This window comes from Acomys minous, assembly GCF_964271855.1.
Source record: "Acomys minous genome assembly, chromosome: 11".
NCBI lineage: Eukaryota > Metazoa > Chordata > Mammalia > Rodentia > Muridae > Acomys > Acomys minous.
Window position 1 is genome coordinate 105,447,825 of NC_140492.1, and position 19,255 is coordinate 105,467,079.

The 19,255-nt window shown below is 42.8% G+C and overlaps 1 protein-coding gene across 1 annotated transcript in view; it reads left to right on the forward strand.

Moving 5' to 3' along the window:
- The first annotated feature begins 216 nt into the window (after positions 1–216).
- The window catches only part of LOC311609018 (uncharacterized protein), a 51,399-nt gene continuing 32,360 nt past the window's right edge, over positions 217–19,255 (forward strand). The window contains exons 1-3 of the mRNA XM_084801696.1: positions 217–852; positions 2,631–2,701; positions 7,985–8,096. Coding sequence (XP_084657822.1) covers positions 8,021–8,096 — 76 coding nt within the window. The 5' untranslated portion in view covers positions 217–852; positions 2,631–2,701; positions 7,985–8,020. The remainder of the gene's footprint in view (positions 853–2,630; positions 2,702–7,984; positions 8,097–19,255) is intronic.

Consider the following 19,255-nt stretch of genomic DNA (forward strand, 5'->3'; position numbering starts at 1 on the left):
CATGGTTAATGGAATATGTAAAAATCTCAAAAGTTTATACATGTGAAGCAGAGACTGAGGGTGTTCTTCAGCCTTGCTTGATTTCGAATGGCTCTGTGACTGAGTGCTTCCTCCCAATGGGAAATCAGCAGAATCCACACAGCACACACCCTTCCAACCCATCCAGCCTTCTGGAGACTTCCCCGCGCCCCCCCCCCCCCCATTTTCTTTCCTGGTCTGTCAGAATGACAGGTTCTTGGAAAAGGGCAGGTCCTGAGTGACAGGCGTCAAGCCCCTCCCATTGGAATGCAGTGCACCATGGCATGACTATGACGCCAAAGTTTACTGGGTCGAGTCGCTAAGCATGCTGAGAGTGTTTATTACAGAGGTTGAAGTGCCATGAGTAATACACAAGTCACTATGAACATTTTAGATCTTTAAGATGAGATTTTTTTAGATGACTGAAGTAGTGGTTTGAGACAGAAATATTCCTCACGGATCAAGCATCCTTCTTAGGAGGAAAACTCTGAAATGGAGACTAGAGTGCAGTTACGGGGAGTTGGCTTTTGAGTCAGACTGCGTGATGTCAGAGGTCCCTGCCAGTTCAAAGGGGAGCTCTAGAGCTTGGGTGTTCTTTTGAGACATGTCTCAATTTGAGATGTGAGGCCATAGTTCTCCTGCGTGTGGGCCAGGTTTTGGATATGGGAACTCGTGGGGCAAGGAATGGAATAATTCCTCCTCCTCATCCACCTCTGAGCCCTCAGACACTAAAGTGCCATGGCTAAGGACATCAGTGCTTTAGTCTCAAGGGTGGGTCTGTGCAGTGCAGGGCACATCCATTTCAGGAAGACCACAGAAGCTGATTTGTAAGTGGTAAGGTACCTTCAACTTAAAAGTTTTTGTTTATTTGTGGTATGTCTGTATGTTGAAGGGGATGTGTGTGGAGGTCAGAAGACAATTTGTGGAAGTTGATTGTCTCCTTTCAGCATGTGGATCCCAGGAGGCAATGTCAGGTCTTTGGGTTTATCAGCGCATGCCCTGACCTATGGAGCTATCTCATTGGCTAATAGTACTCTTCTATAAATAGAGCAGAGAGCTACTTATGTTTATAAGAGACTGCTGAGGCCAAGAGTTTGAAAAGAATATTAATATCAAGACACCTGAGTCGGGTGGTGGTAGCACACGCCTTTAATCCCAGCACTCGGGAGGCAGAGGCAGGTGGATCGCTGTGAGTTCGAGGCCAGCCTGGGCTACAAAGCAAGTCCAGGACAGCCGAGGCTACCCAGAGAGACCCTGTTGAAAAAAAAAAAAAGACACTTGAAGACAAATTATGGAGGAAGCAAGAGAATTGTTGGAGACAAGGGCGAACTCATCCATAAGGAAAGACCAGTTTCGTCAACTACAAACAGCTGGAAGGTCCACAATCAAATGGTTGCCCATTTGGTGATAACAACAACCAGGTTCTACTGAGAACCAGTTGGAGGCCAGAAAAAAGCCACAGACTCAAAATGGGTGCACTGAGGTTTTCAAAATTTGCTTCATATTAATGCATTTCATTTATTTTGTTTTTTTTGGGGGGCGGTTTCAAGACAGGGTTTCTCTGTGTAACCTTGGCTGTCCTGGACTCGCTTTGTAGACCAGGCTGGCCTTGAACTCACAGCGATCCACCTGCCTCTGCCTCCCGAGTGCTGGGATTAAAGGCATGCGCCACCACGCCCGGCTTTATTAATGCATTTTAAAGAAGACTGTTTTTCTTAATGAATCTTTATTATTTGCCATAGAACAATATGTTGAAAGAATTTTTAAGAAGTTGTTCAAAGATAAATTTGAAATTTATCAAAAGATAAGTGTTTCATTTAAATTTTAAGCCTAAAATGGGCAGTGGTGGCGCACGCCTTTAATCCCAGCACTCAGGAGGCAGAGGCAGGCAGATCTCTGTAAGTTCGAGGCCAGCACGGTCTACAAAGTTAGTCCAAGACAGCCAGGATGACACAGAGAAAACTTGTCTCAAAAAAACAAAAACAAAAAATAAATTAAAAAAAATTTAAGCCTAATATTTTAAATTTATTAGAAACTACTAATTAGTCAATAATGATAAAAACATTATAGTTAGGTCATTATTTTTAAATAATGTTTACAATATGTTTATAAATAATGTTGGAATTATTTTTACTTAATACAAATGACTGGCTTGTGTTACACTCTGTTATAATAAGATAATTGACTTTCTAATTCAGATAGTGACATTTACATAACCTTTACTAATAAAAAGTGAGGGGACTTCCCCTGGATAGGAAGGCCCCCCTGAGAACTCAAAACTACAAAAGTAATATCCCCAGGCCAACTCCATGGGAGCTCGGTTAATCTGGCTCATGTTCAGTGACTGCAGACATGAAAGGGCACCTCTTGACACCTCACCCATGCTGACCTCCTTCAGAAGCCGGCAACATGAAGCACAGCAAAGCTTCCAGCAACTCGGGTGCAAAGGATTGTGCTTGAGAACAGACAGGCCCTGTTAGAAGTAACCGTACCCACTAATGTCACCCAGCAAGATGTCCTGGATCCCCACACTTGAGAATTTCAGGTTAGCCTTTTCTGCGTTTCTGATTCTGAGGAAAACCACTCTTCTCCGTTTCTGTCTTGCCCTCTAGCCTCCTTCAGTATTCTGGATTTGCATACATTCACATTTACAGTCTCTTGGCTGGAGATCTCAAAGGAGGAGGTAAGAATGGGATGAGCTATACATACTTCAACTTATTCCCCCATAGCCACCTACCAGATGCCTCTCCGCGCTAAGAAACTCTCTGTGATAATTCATTAAAATAATGAGGAGAGGGTTGGTGAGGTGGCTTAGCAGGCAAAAGCAATTGGCGAAGATCCACAATCTCAGTTTGATTCTTGGAATCCATACGGTGAGGCCAGAGAGTCGTCTTCTGACCTCCGTGTGTGTCATGTGCCAACACAGTAAATAAAATGTAACCACAGCGCACGGGGACAAAGGCAGGAGGATAGGCGTTCAGGAGCCTCGTGGCTACATAGCGTTTACTTCCTAAGTGCTACCTCTCTGGGTAACTTTGTTCAGCCTTCATCAACACTGCCACTACCTCTCGTTTATGTGATTATGATAATAAGTCCGCGTTCCGGTTTCCCTTCCTTCCGACTCTTTTTATGCATTGCAGGTAGAGCAATGCTCTGGAGACTCAGATCTTATCAGAGGGCCCTCGTGCTTGTACGCCTCTGCTGGCTCCAGTCATACCACACTGTTCAGCAAAGTGAATTTTTTTTTAAGATTTATTTATTCTATTTATTATTTATACAATATTCTGCCCACATGTGTGCCTGCCCTTCAGAAGAGGGCACCACATCCCATTATAGATGGTTGTGAGCCACCATGTGCTTGCCGGGAATTAAACTCAGGACCTTTGGAAGAACAGACAGTGCTCTTAACCTCTGAGCCATCTCTCCAGCCATGAAAGTGCATTTCTTAACTCACCTTTGACCTATATCATTATGCTGGTGTGTTAAAAATGCAAATTAGTATGCCCTGTCACAGACTTAATGCACTTTGAGTGGGGCTGGGACTTTGGAGTCTACATTTTGAACTTGTAGTCTTAGAAGAGAATTTGCCAAACAAATTATTGTGTGTGTGTGAATGCTTGCTTATAAGATTAAAGTCTAAGCTTTTTTGTGGGGGTGTATAAAACCTTTCAATATTTTGCTTCTTGGGCTGGAGAGATGGCTCAGTGGTTAAGAGCACTGTCTGCCCTTCCAAAGGACCCGGGTTCAATTCCCAGCACCCACATGGCCGCTCACAACTGCCTGTAACTCCAATTCCAATGGCTAACACCCTCACACCGATGCACATAAAAAAAATTTTTTTAAAATTTCACTTCTAATATCTTGTTTTTTGTTTTAGTTTTGGTTTTTTTGGACAGAGTTTTTCTGTGTAGCCTTGGCTGTCCTGGACTGTATCTTGTTTTTTGTTTTGGTTTTTTGAGATAGGGTTTCTCTGTGTAGACTTGCCTGTCTTGGACTGGCATTGTAGACCAGGCTGGCCTCAGACTCATAGGGATCCACCTGCCTTTGCCTCCAGAGTTCTGGGATTAAAGGTGTGCGCCACCACCGCCCGGCTCTAATATCATTTTAAGTTTTCATCCTACAATTATCTTTCCAGAATGTGTTCTAAGAAAAACAAATTTTTCTAATGGATCATATCATACTACTTTGGCTTTATTGTTCCTTAGCTTGGAGCATTTTTCTCACCCAGCTGACTTCTATCTGATAAAAAAACTATTTATCCTTCAAATCTTTATTGGAATCTCATAAATAATATCTGTTATATACGCCAACTTGCATCTTAAGAATCTCACATGCATGCATGCACGCTTTTGTGTGTGTGTGTGTGTGCGTGTGCGCACACGCGCGCATGCAGGCTCTCTGTCTCTGTCTTTCTGTCTGTCTCTGTCTCTGTCTCTCTCGCATTGAATGTATGCACATGTAAGGAAGAGATTGGGCTGCCGTGGTCCCTGAGAGATGGATGGGATATATGAAGGCCTTGAAGCAACAGCCTTAAGATGGGGAACTCTGGAAAAGGCTCCTAAGCAGAAGGCATGATCCAGCTGAGTCTCAGGGATGTTGGAATTGAGTACCCTGGCACTATTAGCATGCCTTCTTCTGCCTTTCAGTTTCTTTCTGCATTAACTACTTCTTTCACTTCCAAATGGCTTCCTTCATTCAGTAGAGACACGTTCACTTATGGGATATAAATTTTATGTATTTAGCCTCTCGATAGAAACAATAATTATGCTCTATGCAACAGTTCATCAAAAACAAAACAAAGCCAATGTCAATGTCAATCTTCAGGTACAAAGCATGTTTGAAGCCAGCCTGGGCTGCATGAGAATTGGTCTTTACACACACACACATACACTGAGAAATTACTCACTTCCCTAAATTGGGTTACTTGCTTATTCTTGGACCAATTAAACAGCGCTGCAGAGTGGAATGTGCTATTAGTTATCTGCTCCTGTATAACAGATTACCCCTTCCCCAAAACCTAGGAGCTTTAAATAACACAACAAACACTTACTATTTCATACAATCTCTGTCAGAATGTATTTAGGAGCAGGTGAACTGGGTGGGTTTGTGAAGAGGTCTTAGGTGAAGTTGTAGGATCTGTCCCTAAAACTACTCCCTGGTAGTTCCTGATGGGTGTGGAAGCCTCAGTTCCTCACCATGAGGCTATTCATAAGATGTCCTGAGTGTATACATGAGACGGTGTCTGATTTCCCCTAGAGCAGTGCTTCTCAACCGTCCTAATGCTGTGACCCTTTAGTAGAGTTCCTCATGTTGTGGTGACTCCAACTGTAAAATTATTTTTGTTGCTACTTCATAACTATAGTTTTGCTGCTGCTATGAATCATGGCGTAAATATCGGTGTTTTCCAAGAGTCTTAAGTGACCATCGTGAATGAGTCAAAGGGGTCACGACCCAAGGGTTGAGAACCACTGCTCTAGAGTGAGCAATCTAAAAAGCAAGGTAGAAATGTAATGTCTTAATAGCCAAGCCATGGTTGTCCTCATCTTCTGCTTCTCCTTAATGTCAGGGCTGTTGAAATGGCTCAGCAGTTAGAGGCTAGGATCACCCCCCCAAAAATACATCAGCCCCATTCAGTGTAATGGCAGGAAGTGTTTTACACACATGAAAGGTAGAGCTAGACATGGTGGCGCATGCCTGTAATCCCAGCACTCTGGGACGCAAAGGCAGGTGGATTCCTGTGAATTCGAGGCCAGCCTGGTCTACAAAGTGAGTCCAGGTCAACCAAGGCTACACAGAGAAACTCTGTCTCAGAAAACGAAACCAACCAAATAAACAAACAAATATAAGCACTCAAGAGGAAGGGAACACTATACCAGATAAGGTCAAGTCCTCACCCTCAGACAGATTAATCCTGACTTAGGGCGGGGTCACATAGGAAGTTTGCAAATCTTCAGCAGCCGGGCAGCTTAGGCAATGAGGTGAGGCAATTCCTGGAAAATAGTTGCCAGGTAGGCAGAACAATCAGTTCGATGAAGGATTAGATAAGGCGTGACATAGTCACAATAAAGCCCGTGGGTTGTTCTAAGCCCAACAATAACCTCTGGATTTTGGCAAGGGATCATGGGGTATTCCAGGTGCCACTGTAAGAAGTGACTGGCTACAACTCCTGTACTGAGACAGGGCGCTGTTTCCTGTGCTTTGGTTATTTTCTTACATTATTCTGGCTAGGGTGACAGTACTGTGTTCATTGCTACATCTAATGAAAAGGGCTTAATTAAGATTTTAATTTCCTTTGCTGACATGTTAGGGAAGGTTTCAAAGAGATAAATGGGATTATAGCTTCAACTACACCATGCAGCTCTTCAAAGAGGATTCAGATGGTTTTCCTAGCACCTACCCCCTTAAGGGCTTGGTGACAGCCGTAGTAGATTTGCTAATAGCTGAGTTCAGCATCTGGGAGCTGGCGCTCATGCTTCTATGTTTGCAATTAATTTTTAGGGGAGCATACAAAGTAATGGGTTTCGTCATGATAGCTTCATAATAGGTATCATTATAGTTTGATTTTATTTGTTCCCATGCCCACTGGCCTCCTCTTCCCCAGCTCCCTTCTGCAGCTGGTTTCTGTCTTCCCCGACTAGCCTCCCCTTTGCTTTCTTATCAGATGTCACCCATGGCTGACTCGCTTTCCACTTCCCTTAAGATCCGATCCTCCACTCTCACGATCCCTTTCCTAGTTTTGTGACCCCCTCATGTATATATAAAAACACACACAGGTACATCTAACTTTGGTTTCTTTATATAACTGAAAACATACATTGTTTGTTTTTCTGAGTCTGGCTTATTTCATGTGACATAATGATTTCCAATTCCAAATGTCGTCATATTACTTTTCTTTATGGCTGCATGAAATGCTAGTGTGTGTGTGTGTGTGTGTGTGTGTGTGTGTGTGTGTGTGTGTGTGTGTTTTCTTTATCCATTGATATGTAGATAGACATGGAGGCTGCTTCCATTTCCCAACTATTTCAAAGAATGCAGCAATAAACCTAGATGAATGCCTGTTTACACACACACACACACATACACACACACACACACACACACACACACACACACACTTTCTCACCTTCTCTTAATTTAAGGGAAGATCTTATGTAGTCCAAAATGGCCTGGAATTCACTGGGAGGATCTTGATCTGCTAATCCTTCTCTGCTTCCCCAGTGTGAGGATTACAGACACACGTCACCATGTCTGGCATATGTGGCACTGTGCCTGTGCCCCGAGCCCAGGGCTCTGTGCTTGGGAGATACTGCATTACAGATGTGAGCTACATATCATTTTTTTTTTACACAAGGCAATTTATTAACAGAAAGTAACTTGAGAAGTCCTGTTCACAGACTCCAACCACACGCCCTCCCTTCCTTCCAGTGCTGTCAGAAGGGATGGGAGTGACATCCTCAATCCGCCCATTTTCATCCCTGAGCGAGCAAGAGCTCTGAGGGCTGACTGGGCTCCAGGTCTAGGAATGTTGGTCCTGTTTCCTCCTATGGCTGGGAGTTTGATGTGCAGGGCAGTGATGCCCAGCTCCTTGCATCTCCGGGCCACATCCTGGGCAGCCAACATGGCTGCATATGGAGAGGACTCATCTCGGTCAGCCTTTACCTTCATCCCACCAGTCACTCGGCAGATGGCTTCCTTGCCAGAAAGATCAGTAACATGGACAATGGAAGAATGCAAAGATGTGACAGACACCAAATACATTCTCTCCTCAGCCACTTGGGGTCCAAGGCTGATGACTTGTTCTTCTTTTCCTTCCCCTTGCAAGGTGCCAGACTCCCACACCGGAAAGAGAGCTACGCATCATTTTTTAAAATGCTACCGACTCTTTTTTTGGGGAGGGGCTGTTTGGTTTGATTTGTTTCGTGTTGAGTGTGTATAGACTGTGATTTCAAATGTTTGTATTGTACAGTGAAATACTGAACAAAAAACTACCGAGAGTCAAAGTATGGAAGGACCTACTTTTTTGGAAGGAAGAAAAATTATGATCAGAGTAGATTTATCTCTGAACGTGTTGCCATTGGGTAAGTGGCTAGTAACCCGAGGAGACAGCGGATTGTGTGGCTGGGGAGGGGTTAGAAAGATTGAGGAGTTTTCATCTTCACTGCTCTCAGATCCAAAAGATGCATTCCACTGTTCCTAATGTACTGAACCACGTGGTTCAGAGCAGTCTGGGGAATCCCGTGTTAGAAACAGGGGAAATGTGACCTCCCCAACCGCAGTGTTCTCTCACCATTTCATCATCACAAGGGTCTGCAGAAAGAGGAAACAATGCTAGTTTCCCCTGCTGCCTATTGGGTCATCTCCCTCTGTTTACTTATAGGCTTTTCATGGTCCCTGGCTCTAGGCCAGTGATTCTCAACCTGTGGGGGGTTTTTTTTTGGTTTGTTTCATTTTGTATTTTTAGTTTTAGTTTTGGTTTTTGAGACAGGGTTTCTCAGTATAGCCTTGGTTGTCCTGGCCTCACTTTGTAGACCAGGCTGGTCTCGAACTCACAGCGATCTGCCTGCCTCTGCCTCCCGAGTGCTGGGATTAAAAGCATGTGCCACCACAAACCCCGCTCAACCTGTGGGCCTTAACTTTTGGGTCTCCACCCTTTTGGAGGTCGGGGTTGCATATCAGATATCCTGCATATCAGATTATATGACAATTCATAATAGTAGCAAAATTAAAGTTATGAAGTAGCAATGAACTAATTTCGTGGCTGGGGGTCACCACAGCATGAGGAATTGCGTTAAGGGGTTGCAGCATTTGGAAGGCTGACAGTTGCTGCAGGCTAGGCTTTTCATGCAGGTAGGTGTGAGAGTCATGCCATTAGCCCCCTGTTGTGGACTGGCCTTCACCTGAGGTCTTGTCATTCATTCGGTTCATTTCTACTTTGAGGTTCAAATTGTGACCTAATCTCTCCTACCAATCTCAATATCATTATTAAATATTCTTATTATTGCAATTACATGCCGTTAAATAATCAGTGGTCAACATACAAGGGTTAAGTTTAGTACATTTTGCCAGATTTAAATATTTTCTGACTTCTCTTTCATTTTAGGTACCGTACTTTATTTTCAAAATGCTATATATTTATAAGTCAGTGTGCTTGTGATGGTTGTGAAGACAATTTTTTAAAAAGGAATGATAGAGAAAATAAATGTTCTCTAGGTTTCTGGGCAATTTACTACACCCAGTCCCTGGTCTACAAAAGCGAGTCCAGGACAGCCAAGGCTACACAGAGAGACCCTGTCTCGAAAAACCAAAAAAAAAAAAAAATTCCACAAGACTTTGTGCAAGGAGGAGGAGATAGAGTTCCAAAGAAACACAGAATTCACTTGTTTGGATCTGCCCTGTACTACTCATTTGTCAGCCTGATTATAGAGCCATCCGAATAGCAACAGTGAAAAATTACATAGCACTAGGAAACCTTTCAACCAGAGTTCTTCCACGCTCACAGCTTTCTTTTCCTCATTATTTTTATGGCCTATCTGTTGTGATTTAAATTAATATCTTCTTAATATGGTCTACATCTCCTTCCCATACCTCATTCCCAAGTATAAAGTTAGGCATTTGTGGTTTGTTTGTTTTTCAAGACAGGGTTTCTCTGTGTAGCCTCGGTTGTCCTGGGCTCACTTTGTAGACCAGGCTGGCCTCGAACTCACAGCGATCCACCTGCCTCTGCCTCCCAAGTGCTGGGATTAAAGGCGTGTGCCACCACGCCCGGCTGGCATTTGTGGTTTGAACAGAGTAAACTCTAATAAACATCTTGACTGCTCCTTAGAACAACATTTCAATGAATACAATAAAATATATAGGATTGCAAAGGAAAAACATGAAAATATTTTTTAAAATGAAGACAAAGTAGTACATAGACTTCTTTATCATTTATTAAATAAAATAAAATCTCATGTTCCCAAATTGTAACTTTGAATCACTAGTGTATTCTGAAGAGTCTGTAGCAACTGTGATGCTATTAAAATATTTGAAATTTCTTTTGGTGCCAATGTTTATGCAAAGGTTGCTCCGCCATCTTTATATTGGTAGCAGTTAGTCTGTGACACTGGACTGTAAAGCAACTCTGTGTCCAGAGGCTTTCAAAGTCTCTCAAAAAGTTGACCCTTTGGTGCTGGGGAGATGCTTAGTTGGTGGAGTGTCTTCCGTGCAAGCATGAGGACATGAGAGCCATCTCTAGCACCCATGGGGAAAAAAAAGCCAAATATGGAAGTGGTGTGTGCCCACTTGCCCACAATCAGCACTGAGGAAGTGGACATAGGCAGATCCCTGGGGCTTACTGGCCAGACTAGCTTAATCAGCAAGTCCCACATCCCAGCAAGAGACCCTGTCACAAAAAACAAGATGAATAAACCCTAAGGAACAACACCAGGGTTGACCTCTGCCCATGTGTGCCTATGTGCCTGCAGAGACACACACACAGACACACACACACACACACCTTTCAGAGTTTTTGTTTATTTGGTTTTTATTTATATTTTAAATAAAAGCCTCTGATACAAGGCCCCCCAGTGTAGTGCATGTGTGTCAGTGGCCATCTGGCTGACAGTCACCATGACTACCAGCACACCATGCTCCTCCAGTCTGACCAATTCCACAGTTTGAGTCACATGACATACCTATGCAGCCTGGCTCGTGATGACTTAGAAAGACGTTTTAGCATCTGACAATAGAGACATGACGAGCAGTAAGCGCAGTGAGTGAGGTTCTGGTTCCTCGTGTGTTAGAAGGGGACAAAGGCAGAAACCCTTCCACATACCAACAAGACCTGTACCTAGGGGATCTGCCCAACACCCTCTCAAGGGCACCCTTTTTCCCTGATGAGGTGGAGCTGTTTTCCCTGACGGACCTCAGGAATCATGACATATCACCTGTGGTAAGAACCTGGCATTGTGTTTACACTCACAGGCCTACACCTGCTGCAAACCAACCTTGACCTGCAGGAATTCTGAGAAGCGATACAGCCACGGGGGTGGACAAGTCTCTCTTGTCCTGTCTGACTTCTAGAACGTGGCTGAAGAGGAGGAGTTCAGTGAGAAACCAGCAAATCTTCTGGGATCTGAGTTTACTTGGCTTAATAGTCAGTGAATTAGGATTTAAAAAGTAGTTGTCACAAGCAGTTGTTTTCTCCATGGTCTCAGTCACAGACTGCTACCTGGGGGTGAGTTCAGGGAAGGGCTACATCTAGTGAGGCACCAGCTAACTAAGAAACCAGGTCTCATAAGAAAAGCAACATCTGCAAGTCATATCACCTTGACCACCTGATCCATGTCAGGAAAAGTGATGGTCAGAACCACTGTTCAACTAGATTCTGTGTAGAGGGCAGCTCCCTCTTCCTTCAGACCAAGCAGGGTAGATGTTCTGGCCATGTCTGGAACCTTAGGATAACAGCCTCTAGAGCCTGGGCCTTAGGAAGACAAGAAGCCTGCCCCAGGTAACAAGGATGCCAGGCTGCCTACCTCCCAAAACAGCCCAAGACACCAACAGAGCTGGCAAATGTCTGGCACTGGTAATCCACTCATAGGCCAGTAAGCATCTGTTGACAAAACCCAAGCCTTCCCACAGCCTCTCACTGGCCTTGCTATCCAGCCAAAACCTCAACAGGGACTAAGGAATTGGGATTAAAGCTGCCAAAAGAGAGACCTCTGCACCTAGACGCCATGCTTACCACCAAGACGGATCTTCACTAGAATGTGACAAGAGAATTTCAGCTTACATACCAGAAACCAACAGAGCCAGAGCCCAGAGTTAGCTACGGGGTAAAGTTATTGTCTGTTAACTAAAGAGTGTCACTGAAGGAATAACCTGACAGGCTGTGCTCAGGGCAGGGGGAGGGAGGAGGATCCCACCTGTCAGACACCTAGAGGAGGGGAATAGATCAGGGGTGGAGGAGTAGAGTGGGAATAGAAAGATGAGAGAGGAGATTGCAATCTGGATGTAATGTGAATAAATTATAATAAAACACACACAAAAGTTCTATCTAAAATAAAAAGTTATTTGAAATGGGTCCATAGAATAGAACATGTACATTCCACAGACTGAGGGCTCGAAAATATGTCAAACCGAGAGTGTTAACATCCACATTCTTAGCCTTCTTTGCAGATTCATTCTTAGCAGATTCAATTATATGAGCCTGAGGTTCTGTACAGAATGGATACTGATGGACTTTATCATGCAGAATGCATCAAAACAACTCTCTGAGGCTGCTGATGTAGTTCAGAGGTGTGGGGCCCTTGGCAAGCATCACAGCTGGCAGGAGAGCCATCCAGGTGAGATCACAATTAAACTCAGTTCAGCCTGACTTAGTTGGTGCTGGTTCAAACTACAGAAATCTGACATCAGTTGTTTTATTTTAGCCATATTTAAGTACAGCATGGCTTTGGAAAAAGTTTTCTGCTGACAACACGGTTCCAAGTATAAAAAAAAACTTAGCACATGTTTACATGGAAACTCTTTTCAAAGTACATCTGGCTTCCTTCATGACGGTAAGGTAAAGGTCTAGGAAGAAGGACTAGTAAATACCTCCTTCCTCTGAAGAGGCAAGCCTGTGTGTTTACCATTTTTGGCTTCTCCAGTGCTTATCTCTGAGCACAAAGACCTCTTACCCAGCATGCACAAAGTCCTGATTTGATTATCAGGCTTTTATAAACCTTGTGTCTCTCCCCATCTCCCCCAGAGACAGGGTTTCTCTATGTAACCTTGGCTGTCCTTGCCTCACTTTGTAGATCAGGCTGGCCTCGAACTCACAGGGCTCCATCTGCCTCCCAGAGTGCTGGGATCACAGACATGCGCCACCGTGCCTTTGATGCACTCGCTATAACTCCAATATTCGGGAGGTGAAGGTGGAAGAATCAGAGCACAAGGTCATCTGTGGCTACATTGTCAACTTGAGGCAAGCCTTGTCTACATGAGCCATCCTGTGCCCACCACCATGAACAAAAGCAACAAAGATCAAACAAGCACAGCTAAGAGTATTTACTATTTAAGTTCTGGAGGCTCTCAATATTGCTGAGATATTGAAATTGAATGTATAACTTCAGGTCTTTAGGGAAATAAATTCTCTAGTAGAATAAATATTTGTAATGCTATTAGTATGTGGACTAGAAGCACAAGAAAGAAACCAGATCCAGTTGTAAATTTTACAAGGGTTGGCAGAAAGATTTCCTACAACATTTAAAAAACAATAGTAACAATGCAATTGCACAATAAGTATTTGCTGAATGAATGAGTGAATGAATTCCACAGATGTTATGACAAAGTTGGAACCTGCGTAGATTTTTTTTTTTGAGACAGGCTGTCTTGTAGCCCAGGCTGGCCTTGAGTTTGCTATGTGTCTGAGGATGACTTTGAATGGCTAATCCTCCTACCTCCACTTTCAGAGTATTGGGATTACATCCAGGCCCCAACCTGCCCAAGTTTGCAAACGTATTTTTGGAAGAGGCATGCACTGCCACACCCAATTTTGCAAATGTATTTTTGGAAGGAATTTTTATTTCTATTCAGAATCTATGTTAGAACATGTGATGTAGTTCATAGTTAAATTTATTTTCTCTGAAAAAAAAACTTACAAGGAAGAATTATTGTCATTTCTTCTGCACTCAACCTTTGCATCCATATCCTTAAAACTAAGAAGAAATAATGGAGCTGGGGGCGTGGTTCAGTCAGTAATATGCTTGCTGCCCAAGCATGAGGAGGATTTGGGTTGGGATCCCTAACATCTGAATTAAAAACAGAACAACAGTAACAACAACAGATGAGCACACATCTGTAATCCCAGAGCTGTGGAATAATCTGGTCAATTCATGAGGTACAGAATCACTGAGTGATCCTGTCTCGGCGGTGGTGGCACACGCCTTTAATCCCAGCACTTGGGAGGCAGAAGCAGACAATTCTATGTGAGTTTGAGGGCAGCCTAGTCTACAGAGTGAGTGCAGGATAGACAGGGCTCTACAGAGAAACCCTGTCTCGAAAAACAAACAAACAAAAAAAGGAAAGAGGAAGACATTTGAGGTTGGCTTTTGTCTTTTACACAAACACACACACACACACACACACACACACACACACACACACACACAGAGGCGGGGGGGGGGGAGGAGAGAGAGAGAGAGAGAGAGAGAGAGAGAGAGAGAGAGAGAGAGAGAGAGAGAGAGAGAGAGAGAAGAGAGACAAGACACAGCTTTCAAAGGCATACCTCTGGGGACCTGCTGCCCCACCCAAAGCTTCCCCTCTTAGTAATGCCATCAAATTATGAATCCATCAATGATTTAATTGTTAATTATGTCAGAGGTCACATGATTGAATAACTGTCAAAGATCTCCTCCCTAAGAACCAAGACTTCATCACATGAAACTTCTTCTGGGAGTCGTTGGCGTGAGCAAACTATATAAAAAAAAATGTCTGCACTGGTGACTTCTCATACCCTTCGCTTGCTGTCTTAGCTCCCACATCAACTGAAGGAAGCTGTTTCTCAGTGTGTATTGTTTGCCTAGAGGACTGGTTGAGGCATCAGAGGATGTTGGCCAGACTACCAAAGAAGCAAGTCAGCTCTTCCTGAAGTAAACACAGGGGCACTCTACTCGTGCCATTGCTAGTGACTACGCTCTGCCTGAGCCTTCACAGATGTTTGCCTTCACTGGTTGCTATTTTGGGTTCAAGTTATCAGCAGGAAGCAGAAGTGTGATTCTTTCTTGACTCTCAATTTTAGCAGAAATTGTACACTGAAGAAGCTTATGTACGTGGGAAATAGGATTAGAAAATACCAGCTGTCGCAAGATAATCAACATGCTTAACTAAAGATATGTTACTACTTTAAAATATCCTGAAACTTTATTTTAACACTACAATAAAACTGCACTTTAGACATCTTTTCTCATTGTATCTTGAAGACACAAATGGTAGGCCTGTTGCACAGGCATTCTCAGGACTCAGCGTAAACATTGTGTGTCAGGTAGCGCACTTTTAACATTACTATGTCAAAAATTTGCCTACTGGCCAAGTTTTTTAAGAATGAAAATAACTATATTTCTCCTTGGACTATAGCATTAAACTTTACTCCTAGAAATGCTGATTATCTTTAAGCACACAGTAAATGTTTTTAATATTTTGTCACCTGACTTTGTATTCAAGGAAAGAATGTTTTAATTCAGTGTAAGTCATTGTTTTAAGTCTGGCATATCAGAAGCCCATAAAAGGATAAATAATTGGAGAAAGCAAGAGAGTGTTATGTGTGATAAAAATGACTGAAATTCATTATATACATGTGTGGGAAGATGGCAGTTAGTATATGCTAATCAAAATCACTAAAGAATAAAGAAATATTTTGTTCTTTTATTTAAATATTATGCATAAAATGGATTTGTTTACATTTTAATGATTAACCATCTGAATGCAATATGTGCATCAAATACTAAAGGCAATATTTCATATGTGGTCATAGTTGTTCCAATTGAAAGAAAAAAAACCTATGAAAAAGATTACAGAGCCCTAACTTTGGTTACAAAGGACACATTATAATAGACTTCTGATTTCAGTTAATTAGCTATTATAAAAGTCTTGTGTGGCTCTGTGTCTTGTTTCTCTGTCCCAACACTGACCTTTCTAATCATTTATCAGTCCTGTGTCCAACGAACATTTGGTCTATTGACATGTACCTCTCTTATATCAGCAGTTCAGATTTGTCCTTATAGCTAAGCTACCCTAAGTGCCAGCTAATAGCCTATGGTGTCATTCCATGTTTATATACAATATGTTATGAAGAGTTTTGAAAAACACAGCACTGCTTCAGTGGAGTCAACATGTTCAAATTCACTACCAAAATAACATACGCTAAGATAGCACAGTAGGTTAAATTATACGTTTAAAAGATTATAACACAATTGTTATTTTTGTTCTTTCTTTCTGATATAAGAGTATACATATACATATACATATACATATATATATACATATACATATACATATACACTTTGGTGAACAAACTCCAAAGAGAGAGTTCCAACAACCTTATACACATACACACATCTTTGTGGATGGAAAAAGATGCCAACAACTTTATTATTTCTCTCACAGCTTATATATCCCAAGATCTTTCAAGCAGTAAAAAATTTACAATGTGTTTACATTCTATTTTTCTTCAAGTGAATGATTACAATAAGGATATGTAAGAAAAACATGTTCCTCAATACCTTCACATGATCAGATGTTTTACATATTATGGGTAAGAAACAAATATGAAAATTAGATTATTTCCAAGAACCCATATACATTTGTAACTAAGCAACTTGCTACATATTAACAGAGAATAAGCAAGCAATGTAATTTCTCAGCCAGCTTTTCTTTACTGGCAGGCTGCAATTTGTAGTTACAGAGGTAGAATCAACTATCTTAAAAAGGAATCTTATAAAGATCTTAAAAGAATCACAAATCTAAACTTCTATGTAAAAAACAATCAGCCATTTTTTCCTTTAAGTCCTAAAGGTGCTCATCTACTCATTAGGATTTTTAAAATTAAATCATATTAGGAAGCTGAGGGCAAAAATAAGCATAAGAAATTAGTCACCTGAACAGGGGGGTCTAGGTCCTCTGCTTGCAGTGTTCTTGGTTGGTATCACTTTGTGCAGGACCCTCTGGGTCCAGATCCGCCAATCTTAACAGTCCCCTAGTGGAGCTCCTGACAAAGCCCTCCCCCTCCTTCCATCCACCAATTCTTCCATACAACTCATAGCTCTTTGCCCAGAGTCTAGCTATGATTCCCAGCATCTGTCCCAATCCCCCGCTGGGTGGAGTCTTTCAGAGGACATCTATGTTGGGCTAATATCCACTTATAAGTGAGTATATACCATGCATGTCTTTCTAGGTCTGCGTTACCTCACTCGGGATGATCCTTTCTAGTTCCATCCATTTGTCTGCAAATTTCAAGATTTCCTCATTTTTGATAGCTGAATAGTATTCCATTGTGTAAATGTCCCAGAGTTTCTTTATCCATTCTTCAGTTGAGAAGAGGACCCCACCTGTTAGAGGTCTAGAGGCGGGGGAGTAGAACAAAAAAAGGGAGGGAGGGTGGGGCAGAAAGATAAGAGCGAGAGGATTATAATCAGGATGTAATGTGAATAAATTATAATAATAATAAAAATAGAAAATAGAAATTAGTCACCTTGATGTCCAGCTTCACCTAATTGGGGCATTGTCTTTGCTCACCAACCTCAAAAAGTTCCTAGATTTTTTAAGATTTTTTTTTTTTTTTTTTTTTTTAGTTTTTCAAGACAAGGTTTCTCTGTGTAGCCTTGGCTGCCCTGAATTAACTTTGTAGACCAGCCTGGCCTTGAACTCACAGTGATCCACCTGCCTCTGCCTCTCAAGTGCTGGAATTAAAGGCCTGTGCCACCACCGTCCGGCTGTTCCCTAAGATTTTTGCATTGGGCTGGAGAGATGGCTCAGAGGTTGAGGGCACTGGCTGCTCTTCTGAGGTCTTGAGTTCGGTTCCCAGCAACCACATGGTGGCTCACAACCATCTATGGTGTGATCTGATGCCCTCTTTTGGCATGCAAGTGTACATGTAGGCAGAGCATTGTATACATAATAATAAATAAATAAATCTTAAAAAAAAAAAAGAGCCAGGTGGTGATGGTGCATGCCTTTAATCCCAGCACTCGGTAGGCAGAGGCAGGTGGAGCTCTGTGAATTCGAGACCAGCCTGGTGTACAGAGTGAGTTTAGGACACTCAAGGCTACCCAGAAAACCCTGTCTCAAAAAAACTAAAAAAAAAAAAAAAAAAAAAAAGAACAGGGGCTGGAGAAATGGCTTAGCAATCAACAGACCTTTCTGGTCATGAGGACCAGAGGTAGAATTCCAGCAGACATGCAGGGTGGCTTACAAACACCTATAGCTTCATTGTGAAGGAATCATCTGGCTTCTTCAGGTACACACACAGGTACACACACATACACACATGCACTAACACACACACACACACACACACACACACAGAGAGAGAGAGAGAGACAGAGACAGAGACAGAGACAGAGACAGAGACAGGGACAGAGAGACAGAGACAGAGAAACAAAGACAGAGACAGACAGACTTATAGGAGATGGCTCAGTGGAAAATATGCTTACCCTACAAGTCTAAGGACTAGAGTTTGGGTCTCCACAAACCACATAAAAGCAAGGTGGGCATGGTGGCCACTAGCAAGCTGAGAACTGGGGAGGCAAAGCTGGGGTCTGCAAGGGAAGTTGGCTAGCTAAACTAGACAAATCGATGGGTTCTGGGCTCAGCAGGGAACTCACCTTAATAAATAAAATCCGGAGAACGATTAAGGAAGATGTGGAGGTCAACTTCAGGCCCCCACACACATGTGTACATATGTGCATATGCACCTACGCACATGTACATCCACACACATGCAAACGTGCAGACATACATGCCAACATGTAGGTACACATGGAAAAGAAAATGGAACACAAGGCGCTGAGGAGACAGTTCAGCAATAAAGTGCTCACTACACACGAGCATAAATATTTGAATTTGATCCCCAGAACCCACATTTAAAAAGCACAATATGCTGAGTATAGAGACAGGGGGATTTCTGTGAGTTCCAGGACAGCCTACTCTACTTAGTGAATTCCAGGACAGCCAGGCTACACAGGGAGATCTTGTGTCTCAAAAACAAACAAACAGCTGGGCAGTGGTGGCGCACACCTTTAATCCCAGCACTCAAAAGGCAGAGGTAGAGGCAAGCGGATCTCTGTGAGTTTGAGGCCAGCCTAGTCTACAAAGCAAGTCCTGGGCCGCCAAGAAAGAGAGAGAGAGAGAGAGAGAGAGAGAGAGAGAGAGAGAGGGAGGGAGGGAGGGAGGGAGGGAGGGAGGGAGGGAGAGAGAGAGAGAGAGAGAGAGAGAGAGAGAGAGAGAGAGAGAGAGAGAGAGAGAGAAGGAAGGGGGAAACCCCTTTTTGAGTCAACTCAAGCCCTACCAGAGGAATTTATTAAAAATCTCAGGGATGAGCCACAGAACTGACAGCCAGAAATTCAGTTGCTGTTGGAATACAGGAAACATTTCCTGTCGTCTCTGAACATCTGTTCCCTTATCCGTGTGAAGATGGGTTTCTTTGGTTTCCAACCCACACAGAATTCGTGCCTGATCACAACCTGAACTTTGCATATTTCAAGCTCAACTAGACAGAGAA